The sequence below is a fragment of the Amphiprion ocellaris genome, chromosome 10 (assembly GCF_022539595.1).
Source record: "Amphiprion ocellaris isolate individual 3 ecotype Okinawa chromosome 10, ASM2253959v1, whole genome shotgun sequence".
Classification (NCBI taxonomy): Eukaryota; Metazoa; Chordata; class Actinopteri; family Pomacentridae; genus Amphiprion; species Amphiprion ocellaris.
This window is the reverse complement of record NC_072775.1, coordinates 10449552-10476967: the sequence shown is the minus strand read 5'-3', so window position 1 is coordinate 10476967 and position 27416 is coordinate 10449552. Positions and strand designations below refer to the sequence as shown.

At 41.7% G+C, this 27416-nt stretch overlaps 1 protein-coding gene across 3 annotated transcripts; it reads left to right on the top strand.

Annotated features, from left to right (window-relative positions):
- Nucleotides 1–544: 544 nt before the first annotated feature.
- LOC111587499 (BMP/retinoic acid-inducible neural-specific protein 3) lies at nt 545–27408 on the top strand. 3 transcript variants are annotated; one of them, XM_055014014.1, is made up of 9 exons: nt 545–1722; nt 7361–7748; nt 7920–8211; nt 11921–12123; nt 16304–16521; nt 19907–20012; nt 21445–21681; nt 24662–24884; nt 26065–27408. In XM_055014014.1, the coding sequence occupies exons 3-9, from the start codon at nt 7955–7957 to the stop codon at nt 27197–27199; spliced, it is 2379 nt and encodes a 792-aa protein (XP_054869989.1). In that variant the 5' UTR covers nt 545–1722; nt 7361–7748; nt 7920–7954; the 3' UTR covers nt 27200–27408. The 3 variants fall into 3 exon arrangements, with proteins under 3 accessions (XP_054869989.1, XP_054869990.1, XP_023153246.1); XM_023297478.3 differs by lacking the exon at nt 545–1722 and having other exon boundaries at nt 6660–7748; XM_055014015.1 differs by lacking the exons at nt 7361–7748; nt 7920–8211 and having other exon boundaries at nt 546–1722.
- Nucleotides 27409–27416: the final 8 nt, after the last annotated feature.

Here is a 27416-nt window from a genome sequence, read left to right as displayed (position 1 = left end):
GTGATTCAAAGTGCTTCACAAGGACATTAAAACAGCAGATGAAAACACAATTATAAAAAGAAAGAAAACATTTATAAAATCATTAAAAGGTCATTAAAATTTAAGGATGCAGAAGAGTAAAAGAATCAAAAACAGAATTTGAGAAGCAAGGACATTTTAAAAGTTACACTGCAGAGTTTGTCATAAAATAAGATTTAAAATAACTGTTAGAAGAACTTAGTCAAAAGCAGCTGAGAACAGGTAGGTCTTCAGACTGGACTTAAATGTGCTGAGAGTTTCAGCTGATCTACAGTTTTCTGGGAGTTTGTTCCAAATATACGGAGCATAGAAGCTGAATGCAGCTTCTCCATGTTTGGTTTTCACTCTGGGAACTAATAAAAGACCTGATCCAGATGACCTGAGTGGTCTGGTTGGTATATACTGAGTCAGGAGGTCTCTGATGTATTTTGGTCCTAAACCATTTAAAGCTTTGTAGACCAGCAGCAGGCCTTTAAAATCTACCCTCTGAGTGACAGGAAGCCAGTGTAAAGACTTCAGAACTGGAGTGATGTGATCTACTTTCTTGGTCTTAGTGAGGACTCGAGCAGCAGAGTTTTGGATCAGCTGCAATTGTCTGAGTGTTTTTTTTAGGTAAACCTGTAAAGATACTGTTACAGTAATCAAGCCGACTGAAGATGAACGCATGGACGAGCTTTTCCAGGTCCTGCTGAGACATCAGTCCTTTAATTCTTGAGATATTTTTTAAGTGATAATAAGCCAACTTTGTAATTGCTTTGATGTGTTTTTCAAAGCTGAGTTCTGAGTCCATCACCACACCAAGATTTCTGGCCTGGTCTGTGGTTTTTAGCTGTAGAGACTGAAGCTCTAAGCTCACTTTTAATCGCCCCTCCTTGGCTCCAAAAACCATTACCTCAGTTTTGTCTTTAGTTTTGTCTTAAAGCTAGCAGCAGAACGCTATTAGACTTCCACACCTTGATTTCCACAGGAGGAAGATTCATAACCAACCCCCATTTTGCTGATAACATTATGGAAAACAGCAAAACAGAAAACAGGAGCTTAACATCATATTTTGGGGGACATTTGGTGTCTATGGAATGGAAATAAGCAGGATTCTAGTCAACAGCTGCAGCCAACAATCATTAGGGTTCAATGGCCAAAATTTGGAAAATGGAAAGGCTGACCCTGGGTCTTTTGTGAGAGATGAAGGTGGTTCTACAAAAGAAACCAAAGCAAAGATTGACACAGCAGTCTCAGTCATAATGAGACTTACCACCATTTGCAGAAGCAAGGCATCAGCTTCCCTCTGAAGATCAAGTACATCAAGACACTGATAGTGTCTTGGTTTTAGATGTGACAGCTGGACACTCACTGGGAATAATCACATAAAGGATAGAGGCACTTGAGAGCAAGTGTTACAGAAGAACATCCCACCTCTCAGAATATACAAAAGAACAAATATTACTACATCTGCTGGAGAACTCACCTGGTACAGACACATGGAAAGACACATCTACCAAGCAAAGACCATCCTTTGCAGGAACAGAAGAAGGGACACAACAAAGAGGTAGACAGAAAAAATCCTGACAAGACAAAACCAACAAATGCACTGACTGCAGCTTCACAACCTTTGATACACACAACAGAAGATCAAGAGCTGAGAAGATCCCCGACTTCCCGAGCATCTATCGGGACGCCCCTACAGCGCCCGAGGCTACAGGATGAGTAAGTGATAAATGCTAAGAGTTGTTTATAACCTGCAGCTTGGAAAAGATAACCACAATGCATGTTCATATGTGCCTGCGCAAAAGGAAATGTGTGCTTTCGAGCACAATATGATATATGGATGAAATGTCGCTCCTTACAGGCTGGAGCCTATCCCAGCTGACTTAGGGCGAAGGTAGGGGACATCCTGGACAGGTCAGCAGTTTATCACAGGGCTACACAGAGAGACAAACAAGCAGCCTCACATTTACACCTAGGGACAATTCAGAATCACCAATTAACCTCAGCATATTTTTGGACTGTGGGAGGAAGCTGGAGAACCCGGCGAAAACCCACACATGCACAGAGAGAACATGTAAACTCCATGCAGAAAGATCCCAGGCCCAGGGGACAAGGCGACAGTGCAAACCACTGAGCCACTGTGCAGATGATAAAATTAATAACAATTTTCCTTCCTTCTTATTCTCACACTAGCAGATGGAGCCAAAAGGAGGAAGGATTGTAGTGGGACTACAGGGGTGTCAGGTGTCACTGAGTGAAAGTGGCATATGGCTTACATGTCTCATGGGTTAGTAGGGCCCCGTAGCAGAATTTTGATTAAGGCTCCGGGGAGGTCAGCACAAGCTCAGGCTGGAGCAGTGGCTCGTTAGCTTAGTAAATAGAAGTGGAAACAGAAAAAAGAGCTCGCCCTGCTATGTCTGTTGTACTGTATATCACTCAAAAAGTGAAACACAGAAGCTACACATTGTGGTTTTACTGTACATGTCATAGACCATCAGACTACTTTAGCTTCACAATGCAACACACTGGAACATGTCGGGCTTCATAACAGCATTCTCAACATCACAGAACTATACAGATCTTTTCCACCAGAGGAATTCTTGTCTGGCTGGTTGTATATTGTATTTTTATAATATCATAAAAAATAAATATAATTTAGTTTTTTTGTGGTTAATTTATTTGCATTTGAGTTTTAACTTCATCATTGTGATTTATGTTTCTGTATTAGTGCAGTGACACAGGAGAAATATTGAAATTATACAGCTATTGGATAAAAATACCATCAGTTAGCAAGTATGATGAAACGGCATCCAGTTTGATTGAAGCAAGCATAATGTTACACTCCCAAAGCAACAGAAACAGCGGGAGAAGGAGCTTAGGGTTGCACAGGAAACTACTCTGTATTGTGGACAATACCTCTCATCCCCTGCACGCCTCACTGGTGGCAATCAGAGCAGCTTCAGCCGCAGACTGAGGCCACCGAGGTGCATCACAGGAGGTCTTTTTCTACCAGCCGCCATCATACTATGTCACTCCTCCTTCTTCTGCAGGAATCGCAGCTGACACATCCGACACTTAGATCTGAACAATCACATCAAAATCACTGCAATATTACTATTTTTCTTTGCAGTATCCATTTTAGTATCGTGCAATATTTCAATTTCATGTGCAATATTGTACTATTTCCGGGTCATAATTTTTCTCTGCTAGTTTTATTTTAGCTTACTTTTATTTGTTTTTGTTTTAACTGATGTATCATACTTATATCTTATTGCTGTTCTATTAGACACTGCATTATGTGGAAATAGACAACATACAGAACAAGAATTTCCTTCGGGATTAATAAAGTTTTGTCTTATCTTACCTTAAACTCATGTTAAATACACAGTGAAGTTATGCCACAAAATGTAAGCAAATCTGGTCCCTTCCGATTATTGGATCATGTTTATCTTTGAGAAATCCACATCTCTGGGATATTTAAAGCATAAGTGGGCACTGCACTTTAGTCGAGCTATTTTTCTAAAATCCCAACCCAGCTAATTCTGCCCCGGCACACTGCAAAATACGACAATTTAACAATTTGCATACAGCAAACAGAGAAAGGCTAGTTCTTTCCCTCGCTTCTTGTCTTTACATTAACCTAAGCTAAGCTAAGAAACTGTTACATGTTTAATGGACAGACAGTGGCAAGAAGACAAGTGGTTCCCAAACTTTGCTTCCCTGAGACAACTCTTCATATTTAGCTCAACAAAAAGGTAAGCATTCACACAAATGACACAAAATAAGCTGAAGTTAATAGAAATTAAGGATATTTACTCACTAGCTAGTGATTTGTAAATAAGCACATTTCCTCTGAATAAAGTTGAATCACATATGCAGCTTAGCCGGTTTGTTTTTTTTTAACCTGAGAAACATATGCTGAAAAATAATATAATGGTCTTATGAAAAGTGCCACCACTTTATTAGAGGCCTTATAAGGAACAGATTGAACTCTAGCACTCACATAATTACCTAACAAGTGTACTTTTTCATATATGCGCAATGTTCAAAGGCACCAATCATCGTCAAGTGCATTCATTAGCGCTCCTATCAGGAGGTTATTCAATGAACATAAGAAGCACTTTTACTTCCTGAATGGTGTTGCAGTTTAGTTACCTTTTCTCTGCACAGATGTTCACGTCTTGTTGTGCGACAGGCTTTCAGTATTCTAGGTCAGCCCTGCAATGCTCCAGTGTGACTCAAGAATGAAAGGGCATGTATGGGGAAGAAGCAAAAATAGCAGCTGGGCCACAGAAGCCAAAGCTTTTGACAAAGCCTCGGACATGTATGTTCCCTGACCTGAATAACCAAGAGAGTCGAGGAGTGCTTGACCAGGTAGACAATGGGTATGTCAGGAAATGGCACAATCCCTCTTTCACATCCGTCTGCACTTTTCATTCGTTGTTTACTGCCTCGGCTTACAGTAAGAGATATAACACAACTGACAGACCATTTAGCTAAAAGTCAAAAGGCAATACAGGGGAGCTAATCAAAGCTGCATTCATTTCTAATAATAAATCTAGGCGTTGAGATCATGTTTAATGTGCCAGAGCGACTGCTAACGGCGCCTCGGCCCCCTCACATTCCCATAGAAGCGTGGTGGTGGTGGAGGGGGCACTTGCTGTTTTGTTTCCAAACATCTTTTCTGCAATGCCTGCCCAATTACTCACACTAGAGAGGTTTGGGTCCAATCGCTGTCTTCACTCCAGAGTTAAATGGAATTAGCAAAGCCAGGACCTCATCATCATCCATTCCATTCCGTTTGCACTTTCACATTCACCACCTGCCAACTTACATTGCCGTTCCACTTTGGAGAGACTTTCAAAGAACAATGAGCGTGCAGCACACTGTGTGTCCATGATCTGCCTCGCACTGTGCTCATCAACCACAATCCATTCTTTCACAATAAAGGTGCAGAAGAAGTAATTACTCAGTGAATTTTTTTTTCTTGGCAGGCGGGAGGCTGTTATCTATTGAAACAGAGAGAAGTATGCAGAACTCTTTGGATATGCCTTAGTAGAATTAACAATTTTGTGTCATTTCAACAGCGATGATGTGAAGCTCCACATGCACACGTTCCAGCTTCATGCCAAAGCCTTTGTGTCATCTAAGGTGCATTTGAACCTTTCTTTCCGTGCACTTTCTAATGCGGGAGGAAATCACAATGTCATTCTTGACTTGTGATTACTTTGGCACATCACATATTACCAGGCTGGAGGCATTTGTTTTCAGGCATATTAACACCGCTGCATGTCAAGCCCTTTCACATCATCTTCCTGGACAATTCTGAGTCTCTCCACCCTTTTATTCTCATCTGCTTGGAGGAACTCGGTTCGGCGGATGGCTGAGGCGCAAATGATCAAAATCGGCTGCATTCATCCTAAAGCTCAGCAGGCGGTCGGGGAGGGGAAGAGGTAGGGGAAGACAATGAGTCAAACGAGAGATGACAGAGAATCCAAATAGAGAGAAAAAGCAAAGAAGCTGAAGGAGGAGAAAGAAGAGGCTGCTGGTTGGGGTTGGTGGAAGGGAAGTCGTGGTGTATGTCCGACTGGGAAACTAGGATAGAGAAAGGAGAGTGGAAGGAAGCAGGAAAAAAGATGCAGGGTGGGAGGAGGCTGGAACTTTTCAATTACAGCACACAGACAACAAAGACCCAGATTTCAAGAGACTATAACAGTGTTCAGCCCAAAGGGAAAAGCTCATTTAGCTTCCTCCATTTCTCCTTTCCTTTCTATACACAAATTACGACCTGGAATATTTAATGCATTTCTTTTGTTGCACTAGCAAACACTGGCATCACCATTATTACAGATGTCCTCGATGCTAAGATCAGCTGCCTGGGGAGGCGAATCCTCCTGTTGGCAGATTACAAGAAAACTGCCTCCTGCTTTAAATTTCAAAGAGCATCAGTTGATTGAGTCGACACAGACGTCTGTCAACAGCACCGACGGTGACTGCAGATATCTGAGCTTTGAAGATGTGACTCCTCATTGCAGAATTGACAAATTGTCTTAATTTAAGCTTCAAAAAGGGGAAAAAACAACATCCTGACATTCTGAGGGGCGTTTGCCAAATAACATTAGAGCAAAAGGGAATCGATGGAAGCAGACTATTGATTCAACCCCATCATGGATAGCAGACATTCTGCTCACAGCCCATTTAACACAGGGAGGTCTGTGTCAATCGGGTTTTGAATGTAAATGGGAAACATAATGACAAGAGGAGACAAAAGTCTCTCTTTGCAAATATAATAACACCGACATAAACGCACTTCTCATTGTGAATCTTAGCTGTTTTTCATTCCTGCAGCCCCTGAAGAACAGACACAAGAGTCTAATTAGAGATTCATCTCCTGTACCTGTGGATCCCTCAACACACCACGTCCCTGCTTTCTCATGCGCCATAATTTGAAGGATTCCTCTCACATCACTCCGCTTCCGCATGTGCATCAAGTAGTAGTGATGTAGCTGCAGGGAAGGTAGGCCTAGGGGGTTAAACTTTAAAAAACTAAACTAAAAATCTGCGTCTGTCCCTGCACCTGTCTTAGCCATCACTGTCTGAAATAAGTACCATCATTAATGAGAACTCTCCATAAAAAAATGCTTTGAGTATTCCAAGTATATTATTTACAAGTTACAGGTCAATGATTTCTTTTGCATAATTTGGAACTTAAGCATCCTTTTAGACAGAAGCGAGGTAGTTTCTGTGCAAATTGTGAAGCTTGGGGGCAGCAGACTGAGTGCACTCCTGAACTTGAATCGCATTACCCCAAGAAACCTGTTTCCCTCTTAATGGCCTGTAATTATTCTCAGGTAACTCCAGCAAAACGTGCGTGTCATCAGGAGAGGCTGGCGTGGGCCGTTTAGCGATGCAGGCTGCAGGCTGTGGAGCTGTGGCACAGGACAATAAAAGAGAGGAGAGAGAAGGAAAAAAACACAGGGAGATAATTAGCCTATTACCAGACTGCGTTTAACACTTTTCACTGAGCAACTCAGAGAGGTACAAGCTGTGATGGCAAATAATGAGGATGTATTATGAGGGGTGAATGATAGAAGCGGTCCTAATGCAACCAGCATCACCCCTGAAGAACTTGAGTCCGCTCACTGATCATACTCACTGTATATATTGCCCTCATCATGATGCACTTGCTCGCCCTCTTGCTATCTCACTTAGAAAAAAACAACTGGGGAAGAAAAGCTCTCTTTGTTGAAGCAGGCGCACATTCATCCACCAGCTCACGCAGCTAAAAGGGGGGAAATAAGAGCCTGAACGCAACATTTACACAGATTTTCCTCTCTTTTTTCTCGGTTTTACGCAGCCACTTTAGGGATCACACAAAACGAGTGGCTCCGATCAGGATGGTGAAATCTACCTTTCTGCATTAAGAAAAAAAACCTATGGAAATATCTTGGAAAACGGACGTCCTCAGAATGAACTCCTCTGCGCCTCCGCTGCTGCAACTTCTCCTCGTCGTGGCGCGGATGGATGCGCGGATGCTGGAGGATCGTCTCCCGAAATAAAGTTGAGCGGCAGAGAGAGAGCGATCAAGTTGCGAGTGAAAGAAGACGGACTTGATTCATTATCGGATCACTGAATCGCAGAGCTTTTTCCCTCCCAATTACTATTATTATTCGCAGCTCTGGCAAGATCGGAAGAGTTATTCTTAAGAGCGCATCCTTTTGGTTCTTATTGCCAAATCAGATCAGGTAGGCTCCGTGTGCTTTTCTTTTTTTTATCAGTATATTTAAACACTTGATCGTAGTGTTTGTGTGTTCATTCTCATATCTATATGAGAGGGTTTAACATGAATTCTCGACCACCCTCCAAATCTGCACGACGCGCCACTTTTTCACCCCTAATATTTGTCCTCCTCCCAGTCCGGAGAGGATGAGGTGTCGCTGGGTGAAGAAGCATGAGCTGTCAGAGAATCAGTCATAAGCGGCTGTCTCTGCTATGGGAGGGGGCGGCTCTCAGCCTCTGGCTCTGCTGCTGCTGGACCTCCAGGGCCGCCGCCGCCTCTGGAGCTTCAGCCGCCGGACAGAGCGACGGCGCCCCCGGCTCCCTGGGCTGGCTGCTGTCGGATAAAGGGCCCTTCCAGCAGTCCCTGGAGTTCACGGAGGCTGCGGAGAGGTACCAGCAGGGCTTCAGCACCAGATACAAGATCTATAGGTGAGACGTGTGTGTGTGTGTGTGTGTGTGTGTGTGTGTGTCTGTGTGTGTGTTTTACACTACCTGTAATGTGTGCATGTGTGAGTCTCAGACGAGTTTCAGGTTGGGGCTGTGAGTGTTCACTCAGACAGGATCTTTTTACTGATGAGCACTTATCAGTGAGAGCAGCTGCTGAAGTGTTTGGAATGAAAACCAGCCTCCTCTCAGGGATGCCCTCACAGGTATCACACCTGCACCAAATTAGTTGCAAGCTGATGAGCAGATCTGAAGTGCTGAACCGCTGCAGCGATGCAAAGTGTGCCCTTTGCTCCTGAAGCCTGTGATCTGAATACCAGCAAGCATGTAATCCCATCTCCAGTTGTGCATGTGATGGTTCACGTAATTGCTGATCTTTCAAAAATGACCCCTGCAGGAGGAGTTAATCCCAGGTACACATCTCCTCCGTGACCTCCTGCACCGTCCCCGAGATGCACTTTGCAGCTGCTGGCTGCCTTTGTCTAAATATTCCTTGCAAGCTTTCATTCAGCTAATATATTTCCGCTCTGACGCAACTGTTGGGTGTGTGCTGAAGAGTGTTTTTCGGTGTGTAAGGTGCACACATGCACTCAGATGGGCTTGGATTTGTGCTCACGATTTTGTCGGAAGTCGATGTGTGTTGATATTTTCTTCCTGCAGTCTTGTGAGGTTTAATTGAAGACGTTTCTGGCGCTCAACAAAGTGAGAGAAAACATTCTCGTGTGTATCTATAGGTGTATAACTCTATTCCTCCATTATCTTCCTTCAGGAATCTTTGGGGCTGTGGTGTTTATCTCTCTCTGACACCTGTGTCTCTTCAATGGGCCTGAAGCATCAATTTGCCAAGAGTGCCCTGACTTGAAGGCCTCTTGTTTTCCATAATTAGTGAAAATCATTGAAAGTGACAAAGAGGCAGCTCGGTGTATGGAGGGTTACCATGGTCTGTATTGGCTGGTTGATATCTCACCACTTGAGGGTCCTTTAGCCCCACAGCAGACAGATCTGTGTCCTTAAAAATACATTTTGAACTCTGAAGGCTGGTCTGAGGATTAGGGCTTCAGGATTTTAAAGATGACTCCAAAATAAGACCCAGCTGAGGTAAAAATAAAACAAGAAACTTGCCGTAATAAGCTGATAACTGACAGCGAAGTCCATTTAAAACACTTTTACAGTTCGTCCGCCTGATGTGACTTATTATTTCGTGTCTTGGAGATAAGGGGAGGAACAGAAGCTGTGGAAACACTGAAGGCAATTATTCCTTAAAAATATGTCATGACTACATTTTACACAGTTCCCATAGGCTTGTAGATACTCCATATTATTCTATAGGTATTTCTACTTAAATAGCCTTGGGCCCTTAGTGCTATTCATCCCCTCTGACCTCTTTAATAGCAGTAACACTACAGTAAACATCACGTCTGTCAGTCAGAGCACAGCATGTGATTAAGCTGTCGATTGGCTCCCAGCTGCTCCTCCTTTTATAGTCTTTTTTTCCATTTGGCAAAGTTGTTTTCGTCACCGTTTCTTTCTATTTGTATTGCTTTCTATACGTACAGTAGGCCTTAGGGTTTGCATCAGCTTTTTCTTTTTTTTTTTTTTTAACAGTTCTCTTGCGTGCCACATGCTGATGGAATAGCTGTAGGCTAAACCCTGGGCTGGAGCTGCAATAGCCATCTGTCCATGAGAGACGGACTCTCAGCCTGTCCTCTCGTTATGATGATTGGCTGTAATGACACACTCCACACTGTCCCGGTTCCCCAATTATTTCTCTGCCGATCATTTTTCTCGTGGCAGTGATTTGATGGCCTCCCAGAAGGAGGGGGAGGTACACAGAGCGGCAGGCAGCACTGTGGGAGAGGTAGACATTAACTGGTGCTAAGGAGGGAAGCAGCAGCAGCAGAGAGGCGGTTTGTGAGTATCCAGAGTTCTGCGAGACTCGTGTCCAAAGGGCACAAGATGACAAATGATGGCAGCTGATGATGTGGGACTATATTTTGCGCCTGTGGGAGTCACAGCCTTGCATCCCAATAAGTTTTTGGTTCACCCGTGCAGCAGTTGCTTAAAGCTGTACAAACAACCCCAGCAGTGATTCTCAACCACACTAGGTACTCTTTCCACAAGGGTGAAAGAATATAGATTATGGTTTGGTAAATTCTATCCACATATTTAGGAGGAAAATAAAGGCACAAATAGGGTAAAAAAAAAAAAAAAATCGGTGTGATGCTGATCTTTGCTGATTTATTGCATCAAGTTCTGCACAGGACATCCTTTCAATGAGCCTGAACACCACAAGCTGTGATCCAAGCTGTGATAGATTCTACAAATACTGGGGTCAGGATGTGAAAAACTCTCCCTCTCCCAAATGTAAAAGCTCCTCAATGATATTTTCAGTCAGTTTTATTTAATGATATTTAATTAGAGTGCTGGTAGCTCCATGCGATAAACACCAATCTCGTGTTTGTATCCTTAAATTTGCAGCTGCCCCCTGCAGCTGGTTAGCTTAAGTCTATATGCAAAAGTAAAAATCATGCTCACCAGCAGTATTTAAAACATTATATCATATTTTCTTTCAAATCTGTCTAAAAAAAAAGAAAAAGAAATAAATAACAAAGTGACTGCTAAGCTAACAGGCAGCTGGTGACAGCCTGAGGCTTCGGGCTGCTATAAAAAAAGAACCAGCTGTGATTAAGAGAGCATAAAAACTAGTTATCATTCAAGCACAGTTGAAACGGAGGTTAAAATGCTGAGTAAATGGTTCGAACATGACTGCTAATCCAAGTGGTACTAAGGCAAACTTGGCTGAACCCAGTGAAGAGAATAAAAAGAGGTCAAGTGTAAAGGTCAGTCAATCCCTGGATGACTTGGACAAAAAAAAAAAAAACATTGCAAAATTTGTATCAAATATCGACTTTTATTCTATTAATGCTGCTAAATATATCACAATTTTGGGTGGGCACACTGTTCTTTTTTTTTTATCAGAAATTTATAAATGAATAGATTTGGCTTTTTATCATTAATCCTAATAAAAATAATATGAACTGTTGGCATCAAGAAAGTTTATGATCTTTGAGTAAAAGTGAATGAGTGATGCACCACCATGTTTCAGTGGTGACGTCAAGAACAGCAGGCATGCTGTTATCTTATTAAAGTGAATCAGTGATTAACCACCCCTGTGCATTAAACATACATCAGTAACAGAATGATTCTACATTATACATACATACACATAAGTGTGAAGATACAGAAAAATAGACATGCATGGTAGAAATACAAAGTTGTCTCTGTGATAGAGACCCCCCAAAGCTTTATTAATCTTATTTTCGAGGGAGCTCATGTCTTATTAAGAGAAGCCAGGCGATATCATGGCTCCCCGTGGTTCACATGTTGTTGATGTCATTTCAAGAAGAAGTGCAAATGAAAATGACCGACCATAACCTTAATTAAATAAATACAAGAAGATAGCTGTAAGTGTTTTTCTTGCACATCAGGCACATATGATTAGAGCTCCTCAGAGAATCACAGCTTCATCTATAGTGTGTTAACTATGTATGTGTGTCAGTACACCATACACATTCGCCTATTCCTTTCACCGCCGCTTGTTAAACAGCAGCCCGGAGCCCTTGAACGCAACTAAAGGCCTCAACAAAGTGAGTAAATGTCTCTCTGTGGGTGTGTTTTGTTGTTGCATTTCCAGGGAGTTTGGTCGATGGAAGGTCAACAGCCTGGCGGTGGAGAAGCGGGACAGTTTTGGTGGCAGCGGCGGTTTGGCTCTGCCCCTCGACCCCGACTTCATGCACACCATCCGCCAGCTGGGGAGGCGGCCAACCCTCCAGACGATTACAGAGAGTCTAATCAAGAAATATGGCACCCACTTCCTCCTCTCTGCCACTCTGGGAGGTACAGTAGAGCACGCTGAGCTTCAAAGCAAAGCCTGATTCACAGAGCTTCTAATGTGATTTTGTGTCTTCCTTTTTCCAGCATATGGGGCTCTGATTTTTCCGTCTGTTGCTTTCTAGGCAACAAAGCATATAATAATTTTTCTGGATCAGTGTTTTTTGGCCCACAGAAAGCATCAAATCGCTCTGGTTTAGTGTACAACAAGCAAATTGGAGAGACAGATTAAATGTTTCTGTTCTGTTTTGTTTGCTGTCAGAACAGCAGGGTTCCACAAACGGAGCTCGATCGCTGTAGAACAACACTATAATTTCTATGTGACTGGCTCATCTTTTCTTTCTTTATTAAATTATTGTCACAAAGTATGCATTATTAGAAGAAATGGAAGTGTGGGTTTCAAAAATGTATGTTGTTAGTGGGGAAAAAAAACTGCTTGGATGGAACTATTCAAATGCTAATTTAGCTAAAACTGTTGCCGATGTTTCATGCAATTTAAGATTACTTTGAGCTTTGGATTGCTATTATCTTATTCCCAGAAATACAATAACTGGCCAAACTCCAACAGAAAACATACTAGTTTTGGCTGTCAATATCCAAGAAATTAATCACAAAGATGTAATTGTCTTCTTTGTCAGTGGACACAGTCTGCCCAAATGCAACTCAAACATTGTAATAACAGAGTGAAACTCTTCGAGCTGGCCTGAACACGAACTTTAGAATTGTTGCTGTTACTGGACGGTCAGTGCTAGAATGATGGAGCTGATCTGAAATCGATTTTTGTTGCATGCAGAGGTTTTAATGTGTTTTTGGAGGCTGCTCCTTTTGAGGGTATCATTGCCTCAAATACCTAATACCCGTGTTTCAGTTAATTTGATATGGACGTTTAGCAGAATTCTGGAATTCTATATTGTCTCAGTCAGAAATAAAAACAGAAGTTGTGTGAGTGTTTGTAGACCCGCAAAACATTAAATGAAAGATTTCCCAATGCACAGATATGTCAACAAAACGTGTAACTTGGACGCAGAAATCTCTGGTTTCCTTCTGAAAACCCATTCCGTTTTCTTCCACTCATTTTTGAAACAGTTTTTGAAAGCAGTGACAAAGAATAACTGTTTGGATTGTCCACTCACCCGCTATGTAGTTTTTAAATTTAATGCCGCTATACAATTATGCACTGGTTATTATCTCTGTCGCATAAACAAACATCAGAACACCTGCAGCACATTTGAGGTGCAGGGACACCACAGTGTGGCTGTTTTGGAATAAGTGGCACGTCTTTCCTCAACACTGAAGAAAAACTTCATAACAAACCAAAACTGTGCACTTGGAACTTTATTTACCACATACTTTGGCTGCACTGTAGCCACCTGAACAAGCATGATGCACACTGCAGCTGCAACTATCCAATTATAGACTAATCTTTAATAATTCTGCTAATTGTATAGCCCCACTGTTGTTGTAGATCAGGTGCAAATATTTCACATATGAAATATCACTACTACGTACGGTTCAGACTGAGTAACTACGCTTTCACATATGGTTTTCATACGCATTTTATTCATAATTCTTGAAATCCTGCTGCTCAGGCAGAGGAGATGAGCCACTGCACGGTTGAGTCATCTGAATGCTCACCAGTTAAGAAAATGACTTTCTCTAGCAGCTGACGTTGATGCCGAACCTTCTTTGTCTTCTTCTCCTTCTGACATCAGAGAGACAGGCCACAATGCTCTAAGTCAATGGATGTTCTGCTCTCAACATCTGGTGGGTTTTATGGCATTTTTGTAGCGCGCAATATAGTGGGTGAAATTTACAGTTGAGAATTCCGTCTTTACAAAACGGCTGATTCATCATATAGTGGGCGAGCGGATGTTCCGAACAGGGCAAATGTCATCCTGCCGACAGGGATGTCAGCTCGGAATGACTCTTTTTATTTTTTATCGTCTTTTGGCATTTTCATTTTTTGTTAAACAGTGGCAGTAACGAAAGACCGGAAATGTGGGGGAAGAAAGCAGGGGAGTGGGATGGAGCAAAGGTTTGGGTCGGCCACGACTCAAACTCAGGACTTATGGCTAAAATGGATTTGCACCTATGTGGTATGAGCCTGACTGTTTTTCTGTGATTGTATTTAAGTTGAAAATAGACTCCAGCATTGCTTGGATAAGTTTGGGAAACAACAGTGGTCAGAGTTTAACCCTTCACGGGGCAAGTGATCACATTTAACTTCCGCATGCATTAAATATGGCGTTGCTCCCGCCTCTCAGTGAGGTCGAGAAGCATGTGGTTTTCACTCAGCCAATCAGCGAAGATCACACTCCGTTGCACTAGGAGAAGCTTGGAACGTATCAAACTTTCTCTTTTGTCTGAAGTTGGAAAAAGATGGACTTGCAGCTCGGTCCTCTTCCATATTTGCAGTCGAAACATCAAAAACTAACCATGGCTAGTTGCCGAAACTCACACATTTTACGGTAGAGTAGTTGTGCTTGGTGATGATATATACATTTCTTCGATTTTTTTTTTCTTTACCACTAACGGGCAACTTCATTGACCTTGAATTTCAACATGACAATTAGAAATTTTGAAAAATGTCACAAAAGTAAAAAAGTCTTACATTCTCCAATAACACTCTGGGGTTGAAATTTTGAATATCAAAGTATTTCAAAGAGTGCAGTTTAAAGGGTTAAAGAAAACAATGTTGTCCATAGACAGAAAAATGGAAAACACACAAAATCACCTCACCCTAACCAGTCGAGGCAGACATCTGTCGTCGCTAAACCTGGTTCTGCTGGAAGTTTCTTCTTCACTGTAGAGTTTAGTCAAAGGGAAACACTGGATTTTTTGGGTTTCTCTCTATTATATAATAACGCTTTTACTATGTGAAGTGCCAGAAAAAATTATTTATGTTGCAAATTGGCGTTAAATAAATAAAACTGAAATTAACTGAATTAACCAAAACAGTGGCAGATAAAATCATAGGGAGCCACATAAACGCTGACAAAAAAAGCTCTGTCATTTTGAAAGAAATCACACATTTCACATTTCATCAGGACTTGTACCTATTATCATGTCACACATCTTCGCAGGTTAGCACAGGTATTTGAGCAGCAATCAGAAATAATAATAACATGGAATTAGGTGACGGATTGATTTTATTGTAGTCAAACTGGAAGCCTTGGATGGGTTAAAGTGGCTTCTGAGAAAAACACATCTGTAGGGAAATAAGAAAGACTAACAGTCAAACTTATTGCTGGTCTTTGTTTGACATGTGGAGGTGGGAATGTTTACTCGTGTATTTATACACTGACGCTATATTCCTGTCCTCGGTACAGGACAGAGGTTGATCTGTAGCCACAAATGTCATCCTATATGGAAGAGCTGGTGATGACAAACAAGTTTGGGAATTGAGCCAATAAGATCTGTATTGACAAAATGGCCTTGACATGCAGTTAAAGTTAAGGGACGATTTCAGGTTGTTAAGGTTTGATAAAGAGCATCTGCTGCGGACACACTCATCCCTCCTCTGATTGAAAACCTCAGACACTTGATGTATTCCACTGATAACTCAGCCTTTTAGTAACAGGCCTTTTTTTTTTATAACCCTTTTACCCAACAGTGAGTGTAGCGATTCACTGGAGAACATGGGGTTCTGAGGTTATACTTAGAAAATTGGAAAAATCAGCTTTTGCAAAAAGAAGAAGAGGCAAGCTGGAGAAAAGTGACATCACTTCTTTAAAAAAAAAAAAAAGACGTGCTGATTTTCAATGTTGACAGTTTTGCTTAAGAGCACTTCAAACAAAATCTTAGAAGTCTGTACACACTTAATGAAGCTTGCATGTTTTCGCAGCTGACAATGGCATTAGTGTGGTGTCTAAGAGAGGCAGCGCTGACCTCAGATCTGCTTTGTTTGGAATGTAATTTTGGCCATTTTAATTAGGTTAATTAAAATAATTAAGCAAACTTGATCAATGATCGTGAATAAGCCCTTTTTATTCATAAGGAGTTTAATAGATGCAGAGACCTTGTCTGTGCCTTTTCCTCCAATCATCCAAACCATCAGTTCCCTCACAGCACTTAATCACCGCTGCGCTTTTCTATCCAATATCTGAAAAGATACTAATGAAAGGTGATTAGTGCTGCTCCGTCAGAGCTAATGAACCTCTCACTCTCTCTGCCTGACTGTCACCAGGGGAGGAATCTTTGACGATATTTGTGGACAAAAGGAAGCTGAGCCAGGAGTCTTCGGCCTCGGGGCCCGAGGGCAGCCGAGGCAGCAGCAGGAAGTCAAATACAACGGGGACGGTGACCCTGGAAGCCCTCCACCAGCTGGCTGCTTCCTACTTCACAGACAGAGAGAGCACCCTGCGCAGATTGCACCACCTCCAGATTGCATCCTCTGCCATACGGGTACGTGGAAGGAAGAAAACTGTAAATACAGCATCGGTAGCCTGGTGGGAAATGAGAAAGCTCTATACTCTGTGCCTGAAGGTAGCTGTGTTGCCCTCCTGCCTCACGGTTTGTTAGCCTCCAGCATTCACACGTGGGAATGGGCTGATATAAAGCATCGAGCTGGGCTGGCTCGGCTTTTGGTTCTATTAAACTTACTGAACATTCACCAAGGGCTTATTCAGGGAAGGAAAATCACTTCAGACTTGATGCGTACGCACATAACTATGTTGAAGTTGTATTAAGTTTGCTTTTCATTGCAGTGCTGCTACTTTGATCCAATGTTCTTCAGCATGCTGTTACATACCTATGAGTTCAGAGATACAAGTCCTGCTTTCAAAATGTGATATTATATAAAATATAAAAATGGCATGCCCAAATGGAAAAGCTTGTAGTTTCTGAAAATGACCCTAAAACACATGGCTCAATTTTTTTTTTGTCTTTATATGTAATAAAGTAATCTGAATAACAACAACCAGGCCAAGCCACAACAAATAAAATCCCCAAATATGTTCTACATCTTTTCAACCAAACCTGTATGAATTTCCACATCACTGGTCTTATGGGAACTAAGGGCTGAACTGGCCGATTGAATTGTAAAAAATCAAACTGATTTAACCACATGTAGCATATCCACATTCACAAAAGTTTACACATTTATATCTTAAGCTAAGCTGCACTGAACTAATCAGCAGAGGGGTGTACTATGAAGTGAGATGGTCAAGTATGTGGAGCGTAAAGTCAGTTTTCTGTCAAGAAGGTAGCTCTCTTTCAAGCCACTACGTCACCATGGTAACTGATGCTGCACAGCTAACCTGCACCAGAGGAGTTTTTGTTCAGGCTTTTGGATGTAAATCAGTCATCCTTTACAAAGTTGTTTTTCAATGTATCATGTTAGTAATATCACTGAACAAAGCCGTGCAGCTACAGTAGCGCAAACTGGATTTGTTGTGTTGCCATGGGAACATATTTGTGTCCAGTTGATGATGGAGAAAATGTATAAATTTGCTTTTGTCTGATCCTGGTTTACTGCCAAGACTGTTTTGCATGACTGGTTTTGTAGCTAATAGAACACAGATTATAAACTTGAGTAGTCTATTATATTTATCAGAGATTATTCAGTCTATAATATCAGGGCAAAGGGCTAAATCTATGTATTTAATATCATGTTTAGTAAAGGAAGTTTAGAATTTAAGAGCTGTGATGTGCAGCTGTCATGTTAGAAATAAACAGCTTACATCAAGTACACTAAGTGGTAAAATACACATATGAACGGTCATGATTAACGTTTGTTTTTTTTGGTTTTTTTACCGAAAAGGCCTTTGTTCTCTTGCATTTGCAATAACAGGGAATTTTAACATTTTCATAGCTCCCCATTATAACAACCTATTTTGCTATTAGCATGCTATTAGTCCATTTTGTGCAGAAAAATGAGTTTGCACAGAGCAAGCATTAACAAAGAAAACTGATAAGCACCAATGTGAAACCTATTATCTCTGACTGGAGTTTAAGGTTATGTTAACCCAGCTAATGCAAAGAGAGCTTGACTATATTAAACTTGTTTCTTAGTAAATCCCTCTGGTGTCTGACAAGAGGCTAAAACAACTTATCGGTTAAAATGTTGTATTTGCGACTTTCAGTGGTTGAACTTCTCATTTTGCTGAGGTGATGCAGAGACGTACTCCATGTGACATTATACATGATGTCAGTGGTTACAGTTACTTTCAACCAAAGGGCAGCATGAAGAGTTCGTATAAGGTATCTTCACTCCAAGAAACCAATTTTACTGCACAAACATCTAAGCTAATGTAATCTGTAAAAAGTGTGTCTTCAATTGATCGTATGGATTACAAATAATTAAATAAATGAGTAACCACAGCTTTAAAATAAATGCAGTGCAGTAAAATGGACAGTGATTCTTTCTTCATTCTAGTGGAGACAGAAGGATAAAGTAATATAAAAGAAAAATATTTAAATAAAGTGAAAAACTGCGAATGATGCTCTCTACTGCTGACATACATGTAGAGCAAAGTTTTAATTCATGACACTGAGAACTTGAAGACAACTTATTTTAACAAATCCCTTAATACCAGCTCAGGGACTTTCTACCCATAACTTCTTTAATCAGGTGGGATTAAGAACAAATGCTTATTTACAGAAGTGGCCTGACATGAGCAGATTCACCTGTTGTGACTGCAGGGGAGCAGCGAGACTGTCAAATCTGGTTTTTCCCTTTTTCTCTCACGTGTATTTTATTATGGCAAAAAAAATCTCTTAGTACGCAGAAAGAAGAGGGAACCAGCAATTCATATGATTCTTATCACGATCTGATAAATTTTTATAGGCAACAACCTATAGCGCACCAATTAACTGACTATTTTCAAGCAGCAGAAGAAGAAGCAGTAAAATATAAGGTTTCTAGGACATCACCTCCTCGGAAGCGAGCTTTAAAGAGCAGCAGCAGTTGTGCGTCCTGTAGTATAAAACACCAATCATGCATTTTATCATCTGAAGTGGCTATTAGAGGGTGCGCATTAATCAGCCCGAGGGGCAAACGTAGATGCTAAAGCGAGTAGCCACTGATGAAGACAAGTGCCCCCCCAAATGAGAACGTGTTCCTCCGGTTATGCATCAGCTTGATGGATTAAAGATATCATTCCATTAATTTCCAGCCGGGCCGACTTCCATTCATTTGCCACTTTGCAGCGGGTGTGGAGTTCGGACAGATTGAAGATCAGAGCAAGAAAAAGGGAAGGGCAGGGGCAGATGAACACCTCTCGTTTTATGAGCGATGGAAAGCAGCACCTGCGATGTGTGGCCATTTATTAAAATCACATATGGTATCGAGGATTCAGTGAGAAATAGGAAAGATTCTGAGCAAAAAAAAAAAAAACATATGCTAATACAGTGTAAGCTATGTATTTCTGTGGATGTATAACTTCAGCATCAGGATTAATCACCTTTAGAAATTATGAAGTGAATCAGTTAAAAGTTTTTCAGTGGGAGGGGAGTTGATTTCTTCTCACATCAGAACTAATTATTCTGTCTGACTGGAGAAAGCGTTCTAATTGAAGACCTTTTCAGTATTACTTCACAGTGATTCATCGCATTCCAAGTCGTTTTGAGGCAGAAGATGCCTTTGATGACACTTTTTCTTTTCAAACGCCACAAGGAAAAAGAATCAAAACATGCAAGAGGAGGAGTGACGGGTGTCTGAACTGAGACGGGGCTTTTCTCTACAGGAACAGGCTTGGGGAGGGAAGAAACTGTCTCTCACTGAACTTGCATAATGAAAAAACACAAGACAGAGCAGTCACGCTGCTGTGCTTTCTCGATATGCTTGCAGGTGACTGAAACCAGAACTGGGCCGCTGGGATGCAGCAACTATGACAATCTGGACACTGTGAGCTCTGTGCTGGTCCACAGTCCAGAAAACAAAGTTCAGCTGCAAGGTAACTCTAAACCGGGACACGTTTTTGTGCTCTGTCTTTTATTTAGTTGACATTCTGGAAAACATTTTCTCTTTCTCGTGCAGAATTAGATGAGACGGCCGATACTCTTCTCATGCCCGTCTGGCTGCTAAAACCACAACTTGTTCTTTCCACTGGTTTTAGTATGAATTATATAAACAGGCTGCAGAATGTTAATTAGAGCTGCTGGTAGGTGGTCGGTTTTTCACCTTTAGACAGGCTTGCTGTTTCCCCCTGACTCAAGGAATCTAAGTGGAACAGCTGCTGCCAGTAGCCTTAATATTTATCATCTTCTCATCTGTGCAAAGATTGAAGAAACTTTATTTTGCCAAAAGTCAAAACTGTGGCTTTTCAAGAAACATCTGACGTTAAAATATTACCTTCTTATTGTGAAGAAAGACCAAGAAAAGCCCCAAACCAGCAGCACTTTAGTCTGTCTCTAAACAAACAGAAGTCTCTAAAATTCCCAGGCACTTTTTTGCTTGTCTCATATTTTTATTCATTGTTGGCTCATTTTTCACTGCAGTTATAAAGTCCTGCACCTTTATAGAAACAGCATAACCAGAGAAGAATCAAAAATGTCTTTTGTGCAGCATAACAAAGATATAATACCATAAATCATAAAAAAAAAAAATAATGCGGAGTTTCTTTGGTTCTTTATGATACAAAAATGTAAAAAGTCTGACATCAACATGTACAAGACTTTTCCAAGTTCCTACTGGCATTATACAGTTAGAAAAATCTACTACTTCTATTTTTCATTTGCTTTCATACTTGTCTATAAAATGCTGTGTAAACACAGCCTGCAGTTCAGCCCTAAAGTCCCTGCATTTTTGTCAAGTAACTTTTGCTGAGTCACAAATGGCTTCACAGTTGCGGAAAGAAGCGCACATTTTTTAGTTTTTTACAGAATCCAGGTGTGCATATGGTCTTTTTTTAACAAGACACATAGAATAAAGTCATTTTCTGGCTCTTAAAAAGTGTGATTTTATAAAGATAACATGCCTTTTAAACCCACTGGTAGATATTGAGGCTCAGAGGGTTAAAAACGATGAAAAATATATAATTTTATGGCCAGTAATTTGCTAAAACAGTTGAAATCCATAAAAGAGGAGTAAATAGTCCGTTTCTGAGGGACTATTCTCAACAGCAGATTAATACACGTTTGGTTTTCTTGTGAGTAATTACAGCTGCAGGATGATGTATGTGAGCTTAATAGCTTTTAGACAACAGTGGATTACACAGAGGAACAAGATATACAGACAATGGTTGTGTTAAAAGGACATATTTGTTCTTGACTTTTTAATGGGGTTCAGTGACTTCAAAAAGAACATGAAATATGATCGGATTTACGCTTTCGTATGTTTGGAAGTATTTTTTTCTACAAATATATTTTGTCTTTGATGCTCCACAGGGCTGCAGGTCATCCTACCGGGATATTTACAGACCCGCTTCATTCAGGCAGCTCTCGACTACATTGGCTGTAAATCCGAGGGCCGGTTTGTTTGCCAGAACAGTGACTGCTGGTGTGAGTGCAGCATGGATTTCCCTCAATGTAACTGCCCCCACTCAGACCTGGACACTCTGGAGAACAACCTGCTGCGCATCAGAGACGCCTGGAGGCTGACCAACCAGGAGTTTGAAGAGTCTGGTGAGTCAGAAATTAATTCACTATGACCCTCTGAAATGGGACTTGAAAATGTCAGCCTGAATAGTGCTTTCAAAAAACATAAAAAATGAAAAAACACAGATGGAACATTGGCTTTTAAAATCCACCTCACTAAGCTGGACCGCAGGACACAGGTCATTTTTTTTTTCTCAAAAACAAATTCATTTAAACTTGAATTTAAGAGCTGAAGCCATCCTTGTTTTTGTTCTAAATGCATTGTTGGCCGTCCAACACTGGCGGCTGCCTGGCGCCGAATCAAGAGACCCGTCAGTCATCGTGTCAAATCAGATGATAGCGCTGATGCCCTGAATGTGCTGAGGGCTGCTTTTAGTTTTTAACAGGTCCGTCTGTTCTCACTGAAGTGCCATGAAGAAGCACACAACTAAAACATGTTCAGGAAATATCAAACGCCATATTCAGCTGGTTTATTCCATACAAAAAACAAACCGTAATAACAGAAAATTGTTCATTTGTGAGCTTCGGAGGTCCAGGTAGAGTCTGTGGAGCTCTGTGCAGTTATTTGTGCAATTTGCATCAACCAGAATGAATTAAATATAAAATGGGATTAAAACTTTTATTAAAACTATTTTTTGTTTGATTACTTCACAAATGCATAATCATCTCTCAGTTTAATTTTTGATCGTTTACTTTCAGGTTTTTTGCTTCGGAATTAGACTTTTCAACAAAAAAGTTAGAAATTTACTGAGCATTCTTATTTTCCATTTCTGTGTTTTGCACTTGTGGTTGAACTATAACTTTAGCACTTGGGGGAGTTTTCAGGCAGCCATGGACCATTGGATCCAATAATTTCTCGGCACCTCTACATATTAGCATTATTAAAGTTATAGAAAAAAAGCCTTGTCTAATATATTATTATAATATCATTATCTTTACTTTAAATCATGTATTTATCTGACCACACACACTCCCTCTGGGTCGGCTGCATGGAATGGGGAGAGAAACTCAAAAAAGTATGACGGCGCTTTAATCCAAGCGGCAGCAACAGTAACAGTTCCCCATAGCTGAGTGGTCGGGGAGTGAAGCACATGGGTGCAAATGCCTTCAAGCAGTGAGTCCCTGATTCAGTTCCTGGCCAACATGGACCTTTACGGCATGTTGATCCTCTGCTCTCTTTCCCCACATTTTCTGTCTCTCTCCACTACAACTGTCCAATAAAGGCAAAAATGCCAACAAATATATATTTTTTAAAACAATACATTGGTTCATGGCTTCCACCAGTGAGTAATGTTCACATGTGTCCCCAAATCCTTCAGATGTGCTGCATTAAATACATAATAAGACGACTCTAGCCGATCCACAACTGGCTCCAGGCAGAGTCTGGCTGAAAACACAGAAATGGAAAATTTCAATCAAGTCTTTTTCTCATTCAAAAATCTAATTCTGAGGCAACAACTCCGACTGAAACTATTGCGATTTAAACTGACAAATAATTATTCAGTTCTTTATTAATCAAACAAAATAGATAATGAGAACATTTGATGCAATTTGATGCTGCAAATTTAATAAACAACTGCAAGAACAGATCCTGGTAGACAAATTTCACTGCCTGTTTGCCCTTGTTTACACTGTTTCTGCTAAGCAAAGCTAATTATTGCCCCAAAAGGGACAAACTGCTACTCTAAAGTCATGTCATTAACTTACAATAATAATAATTTAATTCTCTAACGATGACAGAACAGCCTCTGCAGAAATGTGTCCAAACAAAAAGGGAAGGAGATTATATGAAATCCAAAGGCCAATTGTAACTCTGCTCCTGTTCAAAGCTCCGATTGTGTGACACCGACTCAAAGGTCTCATGTGTACATCCAGACTGTATTTTCCTCATTAACTCCTCTTATATTTATGCCCCTCAGGGGTATTAAAAAAAAAATCAACACAAATAAATGAACTAGCAATTACAGCAAACCTGGCCTGTGTCCAGGCACGTAATGATGCATTATTGCATTGTTTTTGAGACACGGCTGTGATTACCATAAACACACAATACCACCACGGAGAAGATTAGTAGCCTCGACTGCCATTTACACAACAGTTTACGCAGATATTTGCTGCAAGTATGGTGGCACAAACCAGCTGGATAAACTGGATGTTACCTCACACAGTTGTGCATCTTTTACCTATGTGGTGCTGATGTTGACCTCTTCTGATTTGCCCGTTTTACAGTTTGAATTCAACCTCTTTCTGAGTGAGAGACTGGGGGTTTTGTATGCAAATGTTGCACTGACAGGTTGCTAAAGTTTGCCCAAATCATCAACAAACTTTTCTGACATACGGTTTGACACGATGATTACTGTTCTGAAGGTGGTGCAGGGGTTTGCACTGTCACCAGCTTCAGTCTGCAGCACATATTAGCTTAGTTGGTGATTTTAAATGAGCAGTAGGTGTGAATGTAAGTGGCTGCCTGTCCCTTTGTGCTTTGACGGACTGGTGACTTGTCCAGTTTGTACCACACCTCTTGGCTAATGCCAAGCTGGGATGGGGCTTCAGCCTCCCTGCTACCTCTAATGGATAAGCAGGTATAACTGGACGGATAGATGGATTACTGCTGCCATGGCAACCTGTCTTACTTTCACGTTGTTAATGGCAGGAACAGCAATTTCACTTTCAGTGTCACTCATGTCTAATTAGAGACTGGTTTCTTTGAGGGTAGACGCTGCTGTACATGCAGACAGACAGACAACAGGTGTGAATAACATGTTTTAAAAGAAAAGAGTTTGTTCTCTGACGTGACGAGTTCAGATCCAGAGTAAAATCAAAATTGTACAACATACTTTCTTGGCAAGCTTTTTATTTCTCCTCGTGAGCTATTTGATTTTCTGGGACAAACAAAGAGGAATTGAGAGTTGTTCATGGGTTGTTTTTTCTTGTTTTTTGGATATTGTTACCCTGCGGCTTATAGCCACGGGCAGAGTTTACTTATTCATGTTCTCCTTCCTACCAGAGGAGTTCCAAAGCTTTGTTGGGAAACTGCCAACCCACTACGCTGTAAACACATCTGTCGTGGAACACTTGTGGAGGACGGACGCCAGCCTGCTCCAGCGCTACAGGCAGCTGGAGACCAGTAGCAACCAGCTTTTCACCAAAGCTCGCCGCACCACTAACAAGCTCTTCAGCCTTAGCAAGAGGTGCCGAAAACATCCGAAAATAATCCTGCAGAGGCCGAGGTAAGGAGCGAGACAGGAACCAGAGGGAGGAATATTTATACTGCAGCCTGTTAACCCAAGGTGCTCCCCAAAACTTATAATTATGAGAATGATTTATGCGGCAGGCTATGAGAGAAAGCAGCAGAGCGAGACGGTACTTATTAGAAGGCACTTGAGGAAAAGTAGTTGTGGAGTGAGGTGAAAAGTGCTGACAGGAGCAAAGCTGCTTCTCTGTTCCAGCCGGTGGGAGACAAACGGGATGGTGTTTGGCCAAACAGACACGTTTCACTGTCTGCAGCTTTAACCTGCATCACAACCAACCCTAAGAACTCCCATCTAATAGCTCATTTATTGTACCAGAACCACATCCAGGAGTTCAAGCTGATGTGGACTATAATACATGTTGCTTATGAACTATATATCCTTTTGTTCTTTTGGGGTTTTTTTTCTTACTGTTTTTTTTTTTTACTGCTGTTTCATCAGCACTTCCACCTGGATGTTCTATTTCAGCAGCCTATCTGAGATCACTGTGGTCATAACTTCAGTCAGATTTATTCCTCTCTCATGAACACTCCATGTTGATAGCTATTTCTGGCAGGGAAATTAACTAAATGACACAATCCATCAGCGTAGTACTCAAGCACAGGCACTGCTTCCTCAGTCCACGCTCCAATTACACTTCTTTATCACACCCCTTGTGGTTGTAAAAAAGGAATTCAATAGTGGCTTAGAACACCTAGTTAAGTCGGGTTGTTATTTTTGTATCCCTGTGAGGCATAATATTGGTATTTTTTATTTATCCTTTTACCCATAGTCATTTTTTTAAAACCACTGTAACTTATTATAAAGTTGAGAAAGAGGACAATAAAGCTTCCTGTACAGATGCATATGTTTATATGTGTCTGTGTATCATTGCCACCCATCTAAATCACATAAGGAGAATTCAGCAGATTCAAATATTCAATTTGATCTGATTTTGCTTCTGTAACTCCAGCTGAGTCTGAGGTTGGCTCGAATTGTTTTTGCTGCAGATCAAAACAACAGCAGAGGCAGGATTAATCTTCCTGGGCAAAACATTTCCTTTATTGTATGATCACGAAAAGTGACAAATACGAATGAGATATTATATAATAGCCAAGACTGCACTGTGGCGTCTCTAAACCTAATTCTGGCACTGAAACACTTGTTGTCTCTCCCTCAGGCCTCTGCACTACTGGTTGAGCTACGCTCTCTCCATTTTGTACTGCAGTGAGAACAACCAGGTCGGCGTATACAGTGATGAGAGTCGCAGCTGCTCCTGCCCCTACAACCATCCTCCCTGCCAGGGCCTCATTCCCTGCTCAGTGGGCGACGGTTCCCGCTGTGCCTCTTGTTCCACAGAGAACCGAACTCGATGCTCCAGCTGTAACGCCGGCTTCACTCTGACCCAGGGAGTTTGCCGGCCGGCTGTGCCCGACCCCACCGACCCCTACCTGGGCCTGGAGAGTGACAGAGATCTGCAGGACCTGGAACTGCGCTACCTGCTGCAGCGGCGCGACCCTCGCATCTCTCTGCACGCTGTATTCGTGAGCAACGACGTGCGCATCAACACTTGGTTTGATCCCTCCTGGAGGAAAAGGATGCTGCTCACCCTCAAGAGCAACCGGGTGAAATCCAACCGTGTTCATGTGCTCCTCGGACTCACTGTGCAGTTTTGCCTCACCAGAAACAGCACCGTGGAGCCCGCCCTGTCGCTGTTTGTCAATCCCTTTGGAGGAAGCCATTCAGAGAGCTGGACCATGCCTATAGGTCAGCATGGATACCCTGACTGGGAGCGGACCAAGCTGGATATCCCCTTGGACTGCTATAACTGGACGTTGACTCTTGGAAACAGATGGAAGAGCTTTTTTGAGACGGTTCATTTTTACCTGAGGAGTAATATCAGGGACGCTGTGGGAGCGACGGGAGGAAACAAAAACGTGACGCTGTTCTACGAGCCTCTGGAGGCGGCCGAGCCGTCCAACAACATCGGCTACATGAAGGTGAACAGCATGCAGCTGTTCGGATACGGCGTGCACTTCGACCCCGAGGCGATCCAGGACCTGATTCTGCAGATAGACTACCCGTACACTCAGGGATCGCAGGACTCGGCCCTGCTGCAGCTGGTGGAGCTGCGCTACAGGGTTAACCGCCTCTCGCCCCCAGGGGCCCCACACGTGGATCTGTTCGCTTGTCTGCTCCGCCACAGACTCAAACTGTCCAGTGCAGACGTGACCAGGATACTCACCGCCCTGCAAGCTTTTAGCGCCAGACAACCAAACTACACGGAGTACGAGGCAAATAAACTGTGCAGTTAATGGCCCCTGTTTGATGATTTGTACTATTTCCTTGCCACAGACAGGCCTGTATCCTTTGTCAGCTGGATCAATTTGTGTCAAGTGTGTGGTTTGTTGTGCAAGACTGTGCTGTACATACACAATGTGCAATTAAATTTGATGTTTTTATAATTCCCTTGTAATGTTATGGATTAAAGCTTTTAAAACATGGCTTAACAAGCAAAAATCTATTTAAACT

Bases quoted from the DNA above. Each gene is read 5' to 3' on its own strand.
- LOC111587499 (XM_055014014.1), top strand. From the start codon at position 7,955: ATGAGCTGTCAGAGAATCAGTCATAAGCGGCTGTCTCTGCTATGGGAG. The intron at 8,212-11,920 runs GTGAGACGTGTG...TTGCATTTCCAG, and splicing joins ACCAGATACAAGATCTATAG to GGAGTTTGGTCGATGGAAGG. The intron at 12,124-16,303 runs GTACAGTAGAGC...GACTGTCACCAG, and splicing joins CCTCTCTGCCACTCTGGGAG to GGGAGGAATCTTTGACGATA.